This window comes from Vipera ursinii (genome assembly GCF_947247035.1).
Source record: "Vipera ursinii genome assembly, chromosome: 5".
NCBI lineage: Eukaryota > Metazoa > Chordata > Lepidosauria > Squamata > Viperidae > Vipera > Vipera ursinii.
Genome location: NC_139518.1, coordinates 25,625,723 through 25,647,132, shown reverse-complemented (window position 1 = coordinate 25,647,132; position 21,410 = coordinate 25,625,723). Strand labels below are relative to the sequence as shown.

General features: G+C 35.7%; 3 protein-coding genes across 3 annotated transcripts in view; 1 reads left to right on the top strand and 2 right to left on the bottom strand.

Annotated features, from left to right (window-relative positions):
• MED12L (mediator complex subunit 12L) overlaps positions 1-21,410 on the top strand; it is a gene marked incomplete at its 5' end in the record, with an annotated part of 179,382 nt that overhangs the window by 89,879 nt on the left and 68,093 nt on the right. Inside the window, 2 exons of the mRNA XM_083364939.1 lie at positions 20,132-20,279; positions 20,719-20,837. Coding sequence (XP_083221065.1) covers positions 20,132-20,279; positions 20,719-20,837 — 267 coding nt within the window. The remainder of the gene's footprint in view (positions 1-20,131; positions 20,280-20,718; positions 20,838-21,410) is intronic.
• Positions 7,123-12,691, bottom strand: P2RY13 (purinergic receptor P2Y13). Its single transcript, XM_083364684.1, has 4 exons — positions 12,656-12,691; positions 11,613-11,643; positions 11,111-11,190; positions 7,123-10,656 (listed from the first exon to the last, which is right to left on the bottom strand). Exon 4 carries the CDS (start codon positions 10,639-10,641, stop codon positions 9,634-9,636), a length of 1,008 nt encoding a protein of 335 aa, XP_083220810.1. The 5' UTR covers positions 10,642-10,656; positions 11,111-11,190; positions 11,613-11,643; positions 12,656-12,691; the 3' UTR covers positions 7,123-9,633.
• P2RY12 (purinergic receptor P2Y12) lies at positions 14,724-16,440 on the bottom strand (the record flags this gene model as incomplete). The annotated part of the gene is made up of 1 exon (XM_083364685.1): positions 14,724-16,440. The coding sequence occupies one exon, from the start codon at positions 16,438-16,440 to the stop codon at positions 15,442-15,444; it is 999 nt and encodes a 332-aa protein (XP_083220811.1). The 3' UTR covers positions 14,724-15,441.

The window sequence follows — 21,410 nt, the reverse complement described above, 5'->3', positions numbered from 1 at the left end:
GAAAAACCGGCCCCATCACGGTCGTTTGCAGAGCCCGCCAGAGAGACAGGCCACCCAAACACCAGTCGGAGGAACCGACTAGCAGAGGTACTGGGGCCCAGGGTCCAGTTAGTGTAGGATTCTTCAGAAGCCAGAGAAGCGTTTGCTGCACCGGGGCTCAACGCCCCCTCAAACCTAAACTTAAGCTCTTGGTAGAGCTACAAGGAGTTCCATGTAAGATGGAGTTGGACTCCGGCTCTGCAGTCTCAATCATTTCGCAAGACACATTTGACTTCGTGTGTAGGTGCAGTAACAATTGGGCTAAACTAAGAACCTCATATATCATTTTAACAGATTTTCAGAATGCTCACATTAAAGTTAAGGGTAAAGCCAGATTATTGGTAAAATTTAAAGGGTTTTGGGGGCACCTGGATGTAATAGTAGTAGGGGGCCAAAGAACGAGTCTTATTGGACTTGATTGGTTTGATGCCTTAGGTATTCAGATTACTGGCATAAACTGGACACAAACTGCAGACCTCATGGCAGTATGCGAAGAATACGCGGATGTTTTTGATTCAACCCTAGGGACATATACTGGCCCGCCAATTTCTTTTAAGTTAGATCCTAACGTTGTTCCAATTAGGGTTAAACCTCACAGGGTCCCCTTTGCCTTAAAGCACAAAATTGATTCCGAAATTGATAAGCTTGTAGAACAGGGCGTGTTACAGCCTGTTGATGGGGGGGGGAGTGGGAAACTCCTATTGTCACCCCACTGAAGTCCAATGGGGAAGTTTGCCTTTGCGCTGATTATAAATGTACATTAAATAAGGCCCTCAAATAACACGCTTACCATATTTTAGCCTCCTTGCAAGGAGGAACCATTTTTTACTAAACTTGATTTAGCGCAGGCCTATCAGCAATTGCTGGTTGACAAGGCCACCGCCACAGCTCAAATGATTGTGACTCACAGAGGGGCATTCAAAGTCAAACGATTACAGTTTGGAGTCAGTGTTGCATCAGGTGTTTTCCAAGGGATTATGGAACATACACTTAAGGGTATCCAGGGCGTCTGCCCTTATTTTAATGATGTTCTTATTGCTGGGGAATCCCCAGAAGTGTTGGCCAGGAGGCTCAGGGCTGTTTTGCAGAGGCTTCGCAAAGCAGGCCTCAAATTAAAGAAGAACAAGTGTAGTATTGGGGTCTCATCAACAGAATTCTTGGGGTTCTGCATTGATGCTAATGGTATTCACCCCGCTGATTCTAAAGTGAAGGCCATTAAAATGGCTCCTAGGCCTAAATCAAAAGGAGAGCTGCAAGCATTTTTGGGTCTCCTAAACTTTTATCACACATTCCTACCTCATAAGGCAGCAATAGCAGAGCCCCTCCACAGGCTGCTTGACAAAAAAGCCCCTTGGACATGGACTAACTTACACGAAAAAAGTTTCCAGGATTTGAAAGCACTTCTGTCAGAAAGGTCCACTGTAACTCATTACATAGAGTCTAAACCTGTGTGTCTTGCATGTGATGCATCTCCCTATGGGGTGGGAGCAGTCTTAAGCCACATAGAGAAGAATGGGAAACAGGTTCCTATTGCATTTTACTTTAGGACCTTATCCTCTGCTGAGTGCAACTATGCACAGATTGTCAAACAGGCCCTGGCCATAGTTGCTGGAGTTAAAAAAAATTCATGATTATTTATATGGCAGGGATTTCACTGTCTACACTGACCACAAACCTCTGCTGGGACTGTTTACAACAGACAAACCCCCCACATACTATCTCCAAGAATGTTGAGATGGTCTATTTTTTTGTCTGCATACAATTTTAAGTTAATTCATAACCAGGAAAGGAAATGGGCCATGCTGATGGCCTCAGTAGATTACCACTGCCACTAATGGATCCTGATCCAGCTCCTGCTGCTAGAATACTGTCCATACAGGACATACCTGAGTTTCCCCTCCATGCAGGAGATATTGCTGCTGAAACTGCCACAGATAAAATTCTGAGTAGAGTGTTGTCATGGGTATACATGGGCTGGCTGGAAAAAAGTCCAGGCTCTGAATTTCAAAGTTTTTTGTCAGGAGGCATGAGTTGTCTGCACATAAAGCATGCATTTTATGGGGGAACAGAGTCATAATTCCCACTTTCCTAAGAGACAGGGTCTTACACTCCTTACATGAAGGCCATCCAGGCATTGTCAGAATGAAAGCCTTAGCTAGAAGCTACCTTTGGTGGCCTGGCCTTGATAAGGCCATTGAGGGTCAAGTCCATGGTTGTTATACATGCCAGCAATCTAGGCCTGAAATGCCTCAGGCCCCAGTTCACAGGTGGGAGGAAATGCACATTCCCTGGTCTAGGATTCACATAGACTATGCTGGGCCTTTTCAGGGGCAGCTTTTCCTGATAGTAGTGGATAGCCACTCAAAATGGCTGGAAGTAATTCCAGTTCCTAACATGACTACTACTAGGACCATCCAGGTGCTGAGAAAACTCTTTGCAATGCATGGGTTACCTGATGTCTTAGTTTCTGATAATGGGGCCCAATTCACTGCTGCTGAATTTCAGGCTTTTCTTAGAGCTAATCTCATCAGACATGCAACGTCTGCACCATTTCATCCATCCTCTAATGGACAAGCCGAATGCATGGTGAGGACAACAAAGGAGGCACTCAAGCCCATTGTCACAGGTGACTGGCATCACAGATTGGCAGATTTCTTACTCTGCCAGCATTCTACGCCCTGCAATGCTACAGGTAAAAGTCCTGCTGAACTACGTTGGGGGAGATGTTTCATTACTAAACTGGACAGGTTGCATCCAGACAGAGTGGCAGTAGAAGCCTCTCGACCAAAACCCCCGAGGGGACTGCACATGGGCGATTGGGTTTGGGCCAGGAACTATGGTCAAGGGAATTTATGGGTTCTTGGTCAAATAACCAAGGCATCCGGACCCCTATCTTATGAAGTGTGGTTGGAGGGAGGGCAACTGGTCAGAAGACACATTGACCAACTCAGGAAAAGGTTTCCGGAATGGTCACTAAGTGAGGACTGTGGCATAGGTCCCTCCCAAGGTCCTCAAACTTGCAGCCAAGACAGCCCCCACTGGAACCACCAGGGTTTTCCCTTCTTAGCGGAGGTGGAATCTGAGGAAGAACCAGGAAGCATGGAAGTGCAACATGGAACCCCTGACCAAGCGAGCCAGCTGAACCTCAGCAACCGCTGTGCATACTCTGCAGAACAGGCTGACTCTGGGGTGGGCCAACCTGGTGAGGCCAGCCAGAGCATTTCGATTCCCCTTGACACTGGAGCACAAAGGGACATGGGTCTACCCAGGCCACTGGGTAAGCTGGTAGACCACAAAGTGATGGGAACTCCAAGACATTCCTCTAGGCCACACAAGCCTCCTGCGTACCTCACAGATTACTTTGTAAAATAAAGTGATGTATAGTGTTGTGAAACTTGTACCACTAACTACAGTAACTTGTGCATTGTGAAACTGCCATTACTGCAATGTAAGCCTGTTCATGAGACGTTGTTTAATCTCATTGTAGCTATTACTGCATTGGCAAGCCTGTTCAGACATTGTTTAATCTCATTGTACCCACAGTGAATTTATGATTTATTATTTTATTTATTATTTTTTATTATTATCACTACAGTTGTTGGGAGTTGATTAATAAGTCTTGACAGCTGTTAAGACTCAAGAGTGTCATAGTCTCATCTAAGAGGGGAGGGGTGTTATGTATTGGGCTTGTGGTGTTACACCACGTGCGTTGCTGGAGCAGCTAATGGCTCTCCAGCAACCCAGACAAGCCTTCTTCGGTCCTGCAATTGGTTAGCCCCAGGCGGCAAGAGTGGGTTCAAACCTATTGGCTGCTGCCTAGGGGCTAAACTATATATTGTGGCTGGTTGTGGCCCAAGTTCCAGTACAGTTCCAGCAAGAATAAAAGTATGAGTTATCCTGTACTCAGCCTCGTGTCATCATTCCAGCTCCCAAGAGCCCACAACTTAACAGTTTCAAATGCATGTAAGGTGTATGTAAGGCATAATTCTAATTCAGTGGCTACTTAACTTGCCTTCTGCTACTTCTTATCATTCAGCAATACCCTCTTCCTTTCTTAGTCATGCTGTTCTAGGAGTTATTCATAGTGAATATGAATGTCTTGATACATAGGCCTGATGGTATTTGTCAATACTTTTTCATTACATTCCTTCCAAAAATACCAACTCTTTTTTCAGTTATCCTTTCAGATTTCTGAAATCTTTAGAGGTATGTATAATGCATATTATGTACAGTGCAAATGATGTACTGAAGTTTCATGGTTCACAAGAAGCCTAGTTTGTTTACAGTAATTTCTGTTTTGATGGTAATATGTTTCAGCATGAGATTATCTTCATGCTGATAATGGAGGAATTAAATGTTCATATTTGGTACTTTTGCATTTATTTGAAGAGGCAGATCTGCGTGCCAAGATAGTTTCTGATTACATAACCATACTGCTATAGGAATTTGAGTTAATACTCATAAAGAAATAATTATACAAAATAAATTCATAGCTTTATTGTTCAGATAAGATTATACCCTGCAGAGAAATAATGTTATAAAGAAGACTTATAGTTTTAATCAATTCTGTTAAGGAACTGCCTTAGTGTAGCACATCTGTTTTTATAAATAATACAAAATAACTACAGGCAGTCCTCAACTCACAAGGCAGATGTTAAGTGAGTCACATCTGATTTACACCGTTTTTGCCATAGTTGTTAAGTGAATCACTGCAGTTCTTAAATAAATTATGCTGTTATTAAGTGAATCGGGTTTCTTTCATTGACTGCTTATCAGAAAGCAGCTGGGAAGTTCACAAGTGATAATAACATGACCCCAGGAAGTGCAACTGTTGTAAATACATGCTGGTTGCCAAGTGTCTAAATTTTGAACACTTGATCATTGTGAGTGTGAGGACCAGTTGCAAATCATTGTATCAGTGCTGTTGTAATTTTGAATGGTTGCTAAACAAATGATTGTAAGTCGAGAACTACCTATAAACAGCCTGAATATTTTATGAGTAGAGCTTTTCCCACCAATTTTGTGTGAGATATATAATAAAAGGATATTGCCATAGGAAGGATAGTTTAAAAGAGATATACCACAAATTTTTGAAATGTAAGATATGGAAAAGGCAAATGATGATAACAATTGGAAGAACAAGTAAACAGATGTGAGTCTGTACAAATGTACAGCAGAATGATATTGTGTACTTTATGCTAGTATACTTTGTGGACTGCAAAACTCCTAAAAATCATGGAATTTGAAGGGATCTCAATTATACAGTTCAATTCCCATTACTATAAGAAAGCCACTGCTCAGCACCCCTTAGGACTGATTCTAGCCTGTGTTTGAAGCTTTTAGTGTTGGAGTGGCCATCATCTTCTGATGCAATTAATTCTATTGTGAAATAGGCCCTACCATCTGGAATTATTGTTTACTTTGCTTTGTAATTTGAATTAATTGGTGTGTAATACTTAAGTTATGCAATGGAAAGACATACATTGTGAGAATCCCAACTAGAGAGGGGTTTTACTCTAGTTTCAAAGAAAAAAGTACAAACAATGTGCACTTTTGCAAATGTAAAAACAAGATTAGAACTTGGTGAAAGGAAAAAGAACTAAAGAGAATAAAGAGCCTCACCCTTTTTTTGCCAAAGCTCTGGAGGCAACAGATGATTTTTTTTCTCTTCACAACAGACCAAAGATAGTACTGCTTTTAAAAAGGAAGGAAACCTTTTGCAGGGTTTGAGATTGACTTTATCTAAACATAGAGCAAAAAGAGATGTTTTTCCTGAACATTTTTGGATTTACATCCTTTATCCTAGCATCAGAATTTCATATCTTTTTTCATTTTATAAGAAATGCCCCACAATTCTCAGATTTATTGAAAAGATTGAAAAAAATAAAAAAGCATAGCTAGCAGCTTTTAGTGCTAAACTGATTTTGAATTCATAAATATGCAATAATACTTCTGGTAATGAATTAAGATTATATCTCCTTTTATCTGTGAAGATCTTTGATGTAAATACAATATGATTGCCATTCTGAAAAGCTGTTTTAGTTATCTTAAGCTGATATATGTGAACATTTTCTCCTTTTTTGTTTTTTGTTTCAGTAAGCATTTTTGTAGAGGAGCTTGAGAAAAATTTAAGATGCAGAAAATTTAGTTACAATTAGTAACTTTTGAAAGATATTATCACAAATGTAGTTACCAAATTATATATCTCCTATATCTGTACTTTTGTGTGTGTGTTTTCTTAGTAATGGTTCCATATGCCTCTGTTACATTGCACTTATTTTTAAATCCATTTCTCTAAGTTTTCCAGATTGCTTAAAATTTTATTTCTTTTAATCTATTCACTAGTTAATTCCAGCTGAGTCAGCTGCAGTGCTTATAAGCATTTTCTTCACTTCAGTCAAATTATTAATAAACTGTATTGAAAACACTAGGTCTAGAACCTAACAACAATAGTTTACCCCATTGTTTTCAATGGTTATTATGCTTATTACTACCTGTTTTCATAGATATAAAATATAGAATTACAGATACAAATAATAGGTTATTTTTAATACTAAATTTAAATTTACATCAATTTGATCTTTGAAAGAATTAAAATGCAATGTCTCCCTTTTGTCTGAATCAAACTTCCTATAAATTGATCATGGTATTAATTACTTTTTAGGCAATACCTAAAAGTTTTACTTACAAAAATGTTTTTATAGGTTGTTTCCCTAATATCAATTTATTTTGAATTTTGGCTTTTTTGGTATCCTCTTTCCAAACGTGGTTAACTATTCTTCCTTGGTTTTCTCTCCTTCTTTTCATTTCCTATACATATCCTTTTTTTTTCATTTTCATTATCTTAGTTAATCTGTCAGGCATAGATTGGCATATAAAAAACTGAAAAAGATTACATCGCTTTAAATCTTTTCTAAACAGTATAATGTTCTTTAAATAAGCAAAATAATAATAACATTTGTCATTTCATTGCTCAAGTTCATATTTCAGGTTCAATAAAATGAAAGTATTATTTCTTACAAGCATGAAATATTGCAATGGTAGAAGGTAACTTCTAAGAAGATTTTGCTTCTCTTTCCTGGAACTATGGTTTTGAAAGATTGTCTGTCAAACTAATGAGACTGATTGTCCTTAATTTTCACTCATTAGGATCTCTGATAAAGGAGTCCTAATTCTAAATTGCAGCTGCTTATGTTTGTAAAACATGATCATAGATTTTAGCTTAATGTGCAAGATACCACTCATTTAATATTATGCCAAGTATATTACTAAACAGAACTCACCAAATAGGAGCATGTATGTTTTGATCTGAAAAGATTAGATGTACATATTAAGTTACACAATCCATTGAAAGTATCAAATGCAGTGCAAAATGAAGAAGGCAAATAAGAACAACAAATATATTAGAAAATTACATTTCTAATTAAAAAATTAGAAAAATTAGCTTATTTATTTATTTTTGTTTTATAAAATACATGTTACATAAATATGATTATATAATTATAAAACATACTATGCTGAATTTTAAAGGTACTGCAAAGCTCTCCATGGTCTACCAATAGCTTTGAGGATCCAGAAATAATTGGAGAAAATCTGGAAAATATATTATTGATTTTCCCTGATGACGTCTTTCAAAATGCATAGTACAATACAAAGTACTTAGATAGCCTACAAGAGACATAGAGAATAATTCAGTTATGTATTATAGACATATTTCTGAAGGTTGAATATGCAGATGTCATACTGAGAGAAGCATAAAAGTATTAATACTACATTACAATGCCTTGGTAAGACCACACTTGAAATGTTGCATCTAGTTTTGGTTGCCATAATATAAAAAAGATATAGAGATTCTAGAAGAGGGGTCCCCAATTCATGGCTCACAGCCCACTTAGTATCCCCTCCATTTCCTCCATCCCCCATCGTTCCACGAAGCCAAAAAGATTGGGGAACTCTGCTGTAGAAAAAGTGCAGAGAAGAGTAACAAAGATGATTAAGGGACTGGAGATTAAAACATATGAAGACTGGCTGCAGGAATTGGGTATGTCTTGTCTAATGAAAAAAAGGACTAAGGATGACATGCTAGCAGTGTTCCAATATTTGAGGGGCTGCCACGAAGAAGAGGCAACCTATTCTCCAAAGCAAAATATTGTGAAATATTTCCTGATAGAACAATCTATGGAATAGCTTGCCTTCAAAAGTTGTGGGAGCTCCACCATTGGAGTTTTCAAAGAAGAGGTTGGATAGCCGTTTGTCTGAAATGGTATAGGATCTCCTGCTTGAGCAGGGAGTTGGTCTAGAAGATCTCCAAGGTCCAGTTCTGTTATTCTGTTATATCTGCTGTCCTTCTAATCTGGTCCCTCATTTAAGTCTTTCCAGCACAATTGTTCTAAGCTACAATGGGCCTTCCCAGAGCTACTTACCAAGCATTTTTGGACTTGCAACAGCTGCACCCTCTATGATTATATTCTAGGTGTTTGACAACCAGCTCACCTTTATAACCATTTGCAACATTCTGCAGTCACTTGGCCACAATTTGCAACAGTTTTGGCTGATTTCCAGCATTTATTTCTGGTTTCCAGCAAAAAATGCTTTGGAGAAAATTGATTCACTTAATGACTGCAGCATTTCACTTAATGACCATCATTAAAAATACAGTTGTAACTTTGAAGTTTGTCACTTGATGCTGCAATGACTTATAACCATAATTCCAAGCTCAATTATGGTTTTAAATTGAGGACTATTTGTAATACAGATTCCATACTTTTCTCATGTTGCATGCATAACCTTAAGGGCCAGGAATGCTTGTAGCAAGTTAAAAGGACTTCTTTTGAGAAAAATAACATGAGGACTTAGTGGTATGGGTAAAGATAACCTTTTATGTAATCTGGATCAAATTCATTGAAATGTTAAAGATTAAAAGCATAACCATTTTGAAAATGAAGCATTACCAACCAGGCACATTTATCTATCTATCTATCTATGTATCTATCTATCTATCTATCTATCTATCTATCTATCTATCTATCTATCTATCTTTCCAACATTTATTTAGTTCACTCAGAAACACTCTTTCTCTAGGTGGTTTACATAAGATATCATAAGACATATGCAATATAAATTAATACATAATACTAGGACAATTATTTTTAAATGCTTGAGAGAATATTAAAATATTTATCTACCACCAAAAGGATTATTAAAAAATCCCAGTCAAATTACATTTTAATATGAATGAATTGATAGTAACCAAAATGGTCAAAGAAAGTACACAAAGTCCAAAGCCTTGGAGTTTAGATCTGCATTCTGCAAAGTATGACACTAAACACAGGTAGTCTATTTTCATTTTAAGAAAAAAAAATCTTTCTCAAAAAAATGGACTATGATAACAGCACTGTGGTCTTGCCTCTGAAGCACCTTCAAATAACAAGTATAGTTCTATTTTTCCACATAAGACAATACATAACTCAGGTATTGAGATACAGTGACATATTAGCCAATCATATAGGAGTGTTATTTAATCTTTTTCTATTAATAGCCTGCAATTAGCATTAAAAAATAGTTTCCAACACTTACTTACTGAAAATTGAACATCTATGTAGATATTCCAGTATCCAGTGCCAGGGTTGGACTTTCTTGAATTATATACCTGGATTTTTGTAATTTAAAACAAAATGCTTTTTCTATAAATTTCCGGCATAAGAATACATATATCAAGGGATCCATACATATATTTGCAGTAGCTAACCAGAGAGTGCTTTCTTTGGCTATGAATAATTGATTCTGTTTAGTGCAACTCATACTTCGGGCACTTTGGCTAAGAGTATAAGGTACCCGAACAAAATGAAAAGGGGCAAAACAGATGAAAAAAACAGCTACAATTATAAATACCTTACTTTTGGCTTTTTGTTTAATTTTACACTCTGATATCTTTGTTCTTTGATAAGAGCTGTAAATCTTTTTAGCAATAATTACATAAAACAGAAGCATCAAAAACAGCACAGTATAGAAGACGATTTGACAGATGTAATTGACAGCTCCATGCCATTTCAGTCCCAAGTTATTTTTCAATGAAGCACACTTCCTCACTGAGAGAGGTGTAGCCTCACGGTCTGTCAAAATCATATTGGGTAGGGAGAGGACAAAGAAGAAGAGCCAGACAAATAATGAAACCACTTTAGCTGAAGTGATCTTGTGCAACCAGAACTTTCCAAAGGGCTGAATGATCTTGAGAAACCTATCTAAGGAAATAAGTCCAAGCAGCACAATACTTATATACATGGTCTGGTAAAATATTACGGCTGAAAAACGACAAACAAATGCTTTAAGTTGCCAAAATCCTAGTTCTGAGTCTGTTAGAATCTTGAAAGGCAGCATGAGAGTCATGATGGAGTCGGAGACCACGATGTTCTTAAGATACACAATGAAACTTGAAGTGGATGGAATCTGGAAAAAAGCAATTACAGCCACGCTATTCAGTAGAAATCCCACAAGGAAAAGAATGCTGTACAAAATTGGAAATACAACATGAGATGTCCTGGTATCTCGGTAGCATTGCCCAGAGAAGGATGTCCAGTTGGAAGCGTTGATACTTCCATTCATGGTTTAATCAAGAAGCTGGAGAAATAATAATAATTATAGAAAGTAAGTATGTGTAAAGGTTTTTTTTTAAAAAAAAGGATAAAAGCAAGAAGATCAGAAAGCATCTGGGCTGTACAGTGAAATAGAACCATTTTGGATTGCTGGAGCAATATTATGACATACATTTTGATAGTATATATGGCATCATTTGGGACATTTCTTAGCAAAAAAAGAGGTTTAGTTTTCTATGTAGTTAAGAATTGTGTGAACCTGGTTCTACATTTTGGTGCAAAATAAAAGGGTAGGTGAGTTGGTGGAAAAATGATCTGAGTTTTTTCTTCTGAATCTTCTGGATATTCTAGAATCATTGAAACCAAGGCAGTTACATTATTTCTTTAACTAATATTACTTATAGACTATCATATATATTCATGTCCAGGAATAGAAATTAGATTATTTAAGATATAATTTTTTTAAAAAAAATACTTACCAGTTCAAAAAAACCATAAAAGTAATGCTGAAAAGACCCTTTCACTTATGGTTATTTGCTGGATTTCATTTGGCAGAGACCTTGGGGAAAAAAGGTGCACAAGAAAATCCTGCAGTTTAGGTTAAGTACTTGTGGAAAGAGACATTCTTCCAATTACTGTAGGTAGACCTCCAAGCTGGAAAACTGCTTAAAGCTCAGAACCATCAGTTTGGCTGAAGAAACAAACTGGCTGCACATTCTGTTTGGCTGTTTTTGTTTCCTGGAAAAGGAGGTTAAAAAGCTAAAGGTTTTGGTGGAAATTGTGGTAATCCGACTTAATGAATTCATTTTAACAAAAGACAGGATGGAAACTGGACGCATACATTTGGACAGCTGCTAATGTTACACAAATGCCAAATGGGAAGGAGAAAAATGTGCTTGCCATATTTCTTAACCCATAGTCCCCCCAAAAATTACAGATGTGCATTTGTGATATAAATATAAATCTTTAGGATAAACATACACTTAGAAGTTCAGGTAGAGTCAGCGGAAAACTAAGCAAAACAAAAGCAATAAAATAATTCCATTGTATTTCTGAGTGCAATCTTTTCTTGTTTATAACTGATTTTTGAGATTTTGTTGTACACATTTGTAAATTACACCCTGAGAAGGTTCAGGATTGCTGGCAAAGCAATCCATCTGAAGCAGACAGCAGATCTGTGCCTTTTCTCTAAACAGTAACCCACCGAAGAACACTATTCATGTACAGTATTATGTTTGTGATATGATAAAGTTGTTGGTTAAAAATTTGGTTAGTTTTCCTATGCATTAATGTGTTATGAGAACCCAGCCTTTACAATTAGTTCATGTTAAATGTTATATATGAGTAAAAAATGGGTTAACTTATTAAATGGGTGAATGTAATTTCTCTTTCACATCTGGCTATATAGACTTTTATAAACAGCAGCATTTTTCTCTGTGGAAAGTCAGTGGGATTGATGTCCTTGGATTAGTTGGGTTTGTATTATATTCCTACTTCAAACAGTAAATTAGATAATTAAATTAGTCAGCTTAGATAGTTCAATATTGTATTTTATTACTGGGTTTTGAATTTTTTCTGAGTTCCAAGTATGACATAAGCTGTACTTTAAGAAACTTCCTCCCTTTGTGAAAAGACAAAGATTCTGCTCTGTGCTTCAGACCAGATGGTTTCTTTGGAGCACAGCTATTGATAACTTGGGTGGCCTTAAAATTGTCACATTTTTATTTTATTTTATTTTATGTTCTTCCATATCCTCTCTTCCTAACCTGCAATGGGACTGTTGTAACTGTAAGTGAACAGAGTTTCCTGCAGAAGTGCAATAAGAATAAATAATAAACATGATTTAGCCAACCAATATTGATTTTGTCTAAATTATAAGAAATGCCTTTCCTTAAAATATTTCACATGGAAATAACCCATTTTAAAACTTTTTGGGGAAAAAATGACCTCAAGGATTTCTCTCTGTAGCTTGATAATAATAATACTGATGTTAATGATCCGTAAAGCAAGAATAAAATGCTTACCTCTCTGTGAAGAAATACTGGATTGCTGTTAGACTTGGAAATATACTAATGTACTAACAACAGAAAAACTTAGTTTCGTAAGCAGTTTTGTTGTAGGTTTGTTCCTCATTTTTCACAAGCCTATCTTCTCTTTCTCCATCCTCCCCACTTCCCCTAATCTGGATAAAATGCTACAAATCTCAAGAAAAATATTCACATACAAATATTTGGAGATATCTTACTTAATATGAACCTCTTTCTGTGCACAGAAAAAAATTTGAAACATGGAACTGAGTTTGGCTAAATCTAACAACCAAGGAAAGAATGTTGGGAAAAACTGATATTATGGGCAGGAAATATAGAAATAGGAAAAAATGGCAGTACAATATCGGATGTATGTATATGTGTGTGTACTTTTCACTGATTGTTTTTAATTGGTAGTTTTGGGGATTCTAAATAATGTAAGAAGCCTTTAGAACAATGGATGTTCAATGGCAGTATCTGTTCTATACAGTTGTAATGGCTAATGTCTCCAGAGAGACTCAATTATCTTTTAATTCTTTTAAAAATTCTGTACATTCTAATTTTGCAAATCAGAAGATAACAAATTCTTCCATCAAAATACCTCCTATTGATGTTATTTACAAAATGACAGTGACCATATTGTGAAAGGTATCTAGATCACCTTCATATTGTGACTTGAGATATAGAGTTTGTGACTTTTGCAATTGTAGCTTGCCATGATTGTCTTACTTATAATTTGCTACTTCACAGTAGCAAGATGTTATATCAGTAATTAGTTAGCAATTGATTACCATTTTCATGTCAGTAAAATTCAGTTTTATATTGTATTACATGACATCCATACCAGAATTATAATTAATTTATATATTTAAAAAATGAAATTGAAGAACATGAAGCCATTTATTTATTGTAAGAAAGCGATTTAGAAAAAAAACGCTGTTAGGATACTTACAGATCAAGCAACAGATACTATAATGCATGTATTATTCAGGCTACACAACTACTGTGTAGTTGCAATAAGTTTCACCCTAAATGAACTTGTCCAGATGTTTGTTTATATCAACATTTCTATCCAAATCAGATGGCAACCAGAGTTAAAGTTTTTGACATGGAACAGACTCACCAGAAGGACTGATTAGCTGACATCTAGCTTCAGACTTTGAAATCTGTCATGTTGTGATTAGGTTTGGTCTCTTTTTTTTAATAGGTTCTGCTTTTATCTTGTTATGTCCTTTTGGATGTTTTTTTTCCAAAAAAAAAACCACAAACCACAATCTAGAACTGCTTTCATTTCCCATTTATTTAATTCTCTAATTCTCTACCATTATCTTACACAGCAATTTCTTCAAGCAAAAATTGGTCACAACTGTTCCCCAGGAATTTGTGAATTAGATTAAATTCATGCAAAATTCCATGCAAACATATTGTGAAAGGTATCTAGATCACCTTCATATTGTGACTTGAGATTTAGAGTTTGTGACTTTTGCAATTGTAGCTTGCCATGATTGTCTTACTTATAGTTTGCTACTTCACAGTAGCAAGATGTTTTTTCAGTAATTAGTTAGCAATTGATAACCATTTTCATGTCAGTAAAATTCAGTTTTATATTGTGTTACATGACATCCATACCATAATTATAATTAATTTATATATTTAAAAAAATGAAATTGAAGAACATGAAGGCATTTATTTATTGTAAGAAAGCGATTTTAAAAAAAAGGCTTACTAAGCAGAGATTTTTTTATTATAAGGCATATTTTCTGTTATGTAGGGGTATTTTTTGAACCATCAAAATATTACTTCATTTAATAAAAATAAATTATATATGACATTATTATTGTATTTCTTAAATTATTTTTAAGGCACACAAACAGTGATTTATAAGTTGTTATTGATATGTAACCTTGAAAAATATATGGTCACTAAACACCATCAATTTGATGGTACAGTTCATAATCAGACACTAATATGGAGCAAATAAGATCTTATTCTAAAGTAAAAATAATGAAATGGCCTTATAAAGTAAGAACAGTGTTATTCTATGTTCTTAAATACGCATTGTTATAAACCAACTAAGTGCCTCTTTTCCACAATTTTGGGGAAAATGATTTATAATAAATAATTGCCAGTGTTATTTAGTTTTATTAACTAAATAAACTACCAAGTTATATATTAAAAACTGCTTGGTTAGCTTACATAAGTAATCCAAGGAAGAAAGACTTCTAATTAATCAAGAAACAAAGGGCCCAAGGTTCCTTGAGAAAATTCAGTTATAAATATAATTCTTAATTTATTGATGCATAAATAGTTTTGCCTTTCTGAAGGGAAAGGGAGTCGAGGGTGTTGATTATTAGAGTGTCTGGGAACTAGACCTTAAAAATATGTAAAATTACTAATAGCAGTTTCTGGATTGACGATTTTGCAACACCTTTTTCTTTGTATGTGTGTAGGATTTCTGAGTGATGTCTACTTATCAGTATAACTGAACTTCTTAATAGTTTTTTGTTTTCTGTATACTTAGTTCTCCCTGCCTTCCTCTAAGGAGGGTTTTTCTTTAAGTACACAGATTTTTTTTATTTTCCAGTTATTTTTTTCTTAGTATGAATCAATCTTTGTAACTATGATATTAAAAGAAAATGCAGCAGTAATAATTTTGTAGCTGGCTGTTAGTATCATGGGCTATGTGTGATTTCTGTTTTCTGTAAAACCAAGAATGTAGAATTTAGAAAATATATCTTGGATCAGACTGGTACAAACTATATTTGGCTAGGTTTCTTGTTTATCTACATTGGTGTCTCTTCATCTGTAGTTTCTCTACTATGATCCTCTCTTGTTTTCATTACACATTTATGCAAAATATTTAGAAGAGACTTTCTAAATGATCTGCAGAGGGCAAAATAAATGAATGGGTCTAAGCATGCATTCAAGGAAGTCAACCACAATGTGCTCTCTTTTATATAAAACAAAATATTCTGGGTTGAACACTGAAAAACATCTCTGGTTTGGCTCAAAGTATAAGGAATTCTTGCAAAATGGAAAGGAACAAAGCAGATAAAAAATACACCAATAATTATGAAAATCTTGATATTCACAGTCTTCTTGTTTGCCTTTCCCAAATGTCTTGTTCTTTTGTAGGAGTTGTACAGTTCCTGGCTAATGAGTATGTAGCATACAACTATTATAACCAAATTAATCCAGAAGATAAACTGGCAAATATATGTAACAATTTCATGCCACAATAATCCTAAGGAAGATTTGAGGTCTGCACATTTCTTCACATTCTCATAAGTTGGCTTCTGGTCCGTCAAAATCATGTTTGGGAGGGAAATAGAAAACATGAAAATCCAGATAATTATAGACAATATCTTAGCTGCTGACACTTTGTTAGTTCTTGATGATTTGAAAGGTTTGACAGTCTTCAAATATCGATCAATTGTTATAAGTCCAAAAAAAATAATGCTGAAGTACATGGTGAAGTAAAATATGACCTGAGTCACCTTGCAAACAAGCCCTCTCAATTTCCAGGAAGTCAGTTTCGCATCACTGAGAATTTTGAATGGAAACGTTAATACCATCAGGATGTCAGAAATCACTATGTTCTTAAGAAAGACAATGAAATTTGATTTGCTGGAGATTTGGAAGAAAACTCCCATGGCCAGGCCATTCATGATTATGCCAATGAAGAAGATAATAGTATATAACAAAGGAAAGAGAACTTGATTCATCTTGCTGTCAGTAGTGCAGTTGCTGCTGTTTCCAGGAGGGCTGTATTCCAGTCCCATCGTAGCTTTAATTGCTTTCTACCAAAGCAAAACAAGCACATTAGTCATAAATGTCAGCTATTTTAATTAATGCTTCAATCCAGCATTTTTAAACCTTCTCTATATACAAGTAACAGCATGAATAGCTTTTTAGTATAGAACTTATGATATAGAAAGATTTTTCAAAGTGATGAACAGATCACTTTGTGAGCAAAAGACCTGTCCTGAAACGAAGGCCTGGGGGGGAAGAACAATGTTCCAGACTTCCTTGAAGGAGGTTAAGATGAAGAAATTCTCCCTGATCCTTGTTTTTCACCACTACTAACAAGCCTGTGAGGAGGTTGGCCTGAGAGCAATGGCCAGAGGTTTTATGATTGAGGGTGGTCTTGACCCTGAGCCAGTTCTAAACCATCACCATCACCATTACACCTCACTGCCTAAGAGGTTGCATGAATTCACCAAAGCACCAGAGGGCAGGACAAGAAACAATGGTTGGAAACTGATCAAAGAGAGAAGCAACCTGGAATTAAGGAGAAACTTCCTAACAGTAAGGACAATTAACCAGTGGAACAGCTTGCCTCCAGAAATCGTGGGCGCTCCATCACTGGAGATTTTTAAGAAGAGGCTAGACAGTCACTTGTCTGAGATGGTATAGGTTCTCCTGCTTAAATGGGAGGCTGGACTAGAAGACCTCCAAGGTCCCTTCCACCTCTATTCAAAATGATCTGGGATGCAGCTGCCAGTAATGCCAGCCAGGACTCAGCCATGTTGGTTATGAATTCTAGGAACTGAAAATCCAATCCACATGGGAAGCATTAGTTTGGGAAAGGCATTGCTGGAAATAATCTGCTTGTTTAAGAATTGCAAAAGTACAAATTCAAAATTAAATTAAATAATCTTGCAAATAAATGGCAGTTTAGGTTTACAGCTCTGTAATCCAGAGGATAAGCATATAAAATGCACCCTGTTTCAATAACCCACATAATTGAGTCTAAAAGAAAAACTTCAACCAATGTTTTCGGTCAGAAAGTAATATACTCAAATGGAAGAACAATACAATCAAATTGAAGGAATGTCAGTATAGTAAAAAATAAAGACATTATGACTGCAATATCAGTGAACTCAGAGACCTTTTAATAGGAATCCTAGAGCTGCATCTCTCTCATAAAATCAAAACAGAAGAAAACACATTTTACTCAGTTCACATCAAAACAATTCCAGCTGTTTTATATATCTTTACTTTGATAGGCAAAGTTAATTAATGCAAGTGTAACTGAGCTTATATAAATACACGTGATGCTGTTTTGTCCATTTATTTCAAAAATTTAAGACATGTTTATATTTAAGTTGCTTCTTAAGCAAATGTTTGAAATCTCATCATTTTATATAACTTTTCCAAAATTAATGGAAGTAAAATGTCTTTACTTTTAGAAGTTATAGAGTCAATTTTTGTTGGACTTCAGAACAACAGAAATGTCTGTTTAAACATTACACAATTACAACAAAACAAAACACCAATAATCTGAGTATTTTAAAAGATTAAAATGTACATACTGAACTGTTTGCTTCTGGAAATCATAAAGAATGGTCTATTGAACAGAAAGGAAATGCATACTAAAATTAAAATGAAAAATATGAAGTTACCTCAAGTACCTGAATTTTCCTTCATTGGAAAATTATTTTTCCTGGAAAACAAAGGTTTCCTGATCTGTCTTCCTCTCTTTTTATTTTGGCTTGACTGATTGCTCCAAAATAAGGCTTATATAGAAAATTCCATCAGCAGAGATCTTTCTTGCAAAACAGAAGTGATAGAACTGAGTGAGTCAGAGCACACATGAGGAAGTAAAGAGCTTACTTTTTTTCTTTAAACAGCTGGAATATAATCAATTAGAAACCAGAGGGAGGTTTCTATATTTGTACGCTTGCTGTCCTGCATAATCAGGTTTTCTGATTAAGAAAATAAATTAAAATATATTTTATAGCCAATGTCATTATTCCTTTAGACTCGACAAGAAGAGTGCTCATATAAACTAGTAGAGTCTGGCACTAATCTTTTGATGAAAATCAAATTAAACAATATTTCTGAAATATAACCAAAAATACTCACTATAATATAATTTAAAAGCTTTTTGGCAAGAACCATGCTGGGTAGCTCAACCACATTAATGAAATGAATGGCTTTCTGATTAGTAAAAGATAAGAGTACCTCTTTTCAGAATGGATTCAATGCTGAATTCTTTGTGCATTTTTTATTATTGTGAAGTCTTGTTTTAAGGTGTAATCTTTTGTGCAAACTCCTAAACACTGCACAAAGCCCTCTGCTAATATTTTATTTTATTAGCCCTCTGCTAATATTTTATCACCATCAAGATGAATTTTTAAATTTTCATTGAAATGAAGAAAATTTGTGCATGGTCAACCATTGATTATGTTGGTTGGGATTGTAGGAAGTTTTACATAGGAAGACTTATGATGAAATATATGAAATATAACCTTATAATTATACATTTGGAAGAACCCTCCCAATTAGATTAAGAGTAGCCCCAACTAGGGTTCACAAAATATTCAATGCAGGAGTTTTTTTTCCTAAATATTTACTTTCTTTGAAATGATATTTAAAGACTACTTCTTCTAAATATAGAGGTCTTCACTTTTGTGTTCATGATATCTTTGAAGCCTCTCCTCTCCTCTCCTCTCCTCTCCTCTCCTCTCCTCTCCTCTCCTCTCCTCTCCTCTCCTCTCCTCCCCTCCTCTCCTCTCCTCTCCTCTCCTCTCCTCTCCTCTCCTCTCCTCTCCTCTCCTCTCCTCTCCTCTCCTCTCCTCATTCCTGGTGACTTCATGGACAGATCCATGCAGTTTTCTTGGCAAGATTTCAGAAGTTGTCTTCCATTGCTTTCTTATGCAACCCAAAATAACTCAGCTGGCTCATGTGCTGAAGGAGGACTAAAACCGGTGTCTTCCCTACTCCTGTTCTACCATCAGTACCAGACTGCATGGTCTAGCTATATTATACTCTTCATTGCTTTTAATATGTATGAACTGAACATAAAGGTTTACTTGTATATATGGTAGTGATGGTGCTAGATCAGTACCTTTCCCCTGACTATTTTCTGTTTATTTCCTCTTCCACTGTGGTCTTCTACACTGGTTAAAGCATCCTGCAGATTTTGGGAATGTTCTAAGGCAGGGGTCCCCAGTACTGGTCCATGGCCTGCTGGCAACTGGGCCATGCAAGTGGCGGATGGGCATGTGAGTTTCCTTTTGCACATGCGTGGAATTAGGTTGCAAGTGCAAAACCATCCCCTCCCTGCCCCCACACCACTGCCGTTGCCTGCCTACTGCTACCACTCCCAGTCTGCGAAGCCAGAAAGGTTGGGGACTGTTGTTCTAGGGAAAATAAGGAACTTACTTAAAATTATGTTTTTCTCATGCCATTAGTTAAAGTATTTAGTGGATCAGAATTTCCATTATTGAAATAATGTCAAATCCAATATAATAACTATTTTCAAGTAGTTAAATATTTTTAGGGAGGGGTCTGCCTTTGCTCTTCCAGAACCACGGGTGAACCTCTACTTCCATAATTCCCAACCAGTCGGTTCTTCATGGAAAAGCCATGCAGAAGTACTCTCTTATAATAATTCATTAGAGAAGTGATAGGACTTTCTTACTTTATTTATTTCTCAATACCTTTTGTTTCTTTTCTGATTAAAAGGATGAATCATCAAGTCATGAATATAACCAGCGCATGATACTTCTTTACGGAGTTGGCAAGGAACGTGAAGAGGCAAGGCATCAACTGAAGAAGATTACCCGAGATATTCTGAAAATCCTAAATAAGAAAAGCACTTCTGAAATGAGTGGTAATTAACTAGCTGTTGATGTTAATTTTGCAGTGCACAGAACAGCACAGTTGTGGGTTGAGAAGGGGCATCTTTGTAAAGTTTGCAAGTTTTTAATGAGAATTATCTTTCTGGAAAAACTATTCTAAAACTGCTGTGAAGCATAACATGTAAACCAATTATAATTAGCTTGCAATTTTTTTTCAAGGCTAATTTTTAAAAATGCAAGCATATACTATACAAGAGTAGACTTTATTAGAAGAATTTACTGTATCATTCTGAAGCCACTAATATAACCTTCAAAAGATTGTAAATTGAAAGGCAAGGTTTTTTTTAAAAAAGGGTTTTCTATACTACATTGCAAAGTAATTTCATATTCTTTATTCTGAAATATATTTAAATAGAGATGATTTTTTAAAATAAAATTTGCTTTTGACATAACATATGACATATGTTTTAGGTGGTGAGGAAGGACCAAAAGTCAGGAAGAACAAGCAAGAGGCATTTCCAACTTTAGAGACTGTGTTTACAAAACTTCAGCAGCTCTCATACTTTGACCAGCATCAAGTGACAAGTCAGGTACTTATCAGCTGCCATTGATGACAGAAATTGCTTTGAAGTTAGAGTATAATATAAAATACATGCAGTATAAAGTGGAAATTGTGGAGAGGAAAATATTCATCCCAGGAAAAGAACTGCTAGATGAGTACAACAGGGCTGAATTAATGAAAGCAAGTTTGTGTGTGTGTTTCTGGGTATACAAAAAAGGATTGGACTATGAGAGGATGCTAGAAGGTGGATTTTAGGTGAGTGGGTGGTAAAACAAAGAGAGCATTTCAGACTAACTAACTAAACTTACTAACTTTTGAATCACATTTAATTGTTAGTTCATCTAGATTACTTTAAATGGCATTTCCCTATGTCATTTTAAATCACAGCTGCTAGGAACTTAGCGTCTTGATTCATGCTACAGTCACCACTAGAAAATTAGCCCTAGACTGCATGTTTCGTGAATAGCTGAAGGTACTTGCTTTGATGCCAACCACAAAAGAGACACAGCAGCATTGCAAGCTTATTTCTGTAATACTTTTATTGTATTTCAGCAGTAAAATAGAGTATAAATCAGACATTCTCACCACATTAAAACTTTAT

Coding starts and splice junctions, on each gene's coding strand:
- P2RY13 (XM_083364684.1), bottom strand. CDS start 10,641: ATGAATGGAAGTATCAACGCTTCCAACTGGACATCCTTCTCTGGGCAA.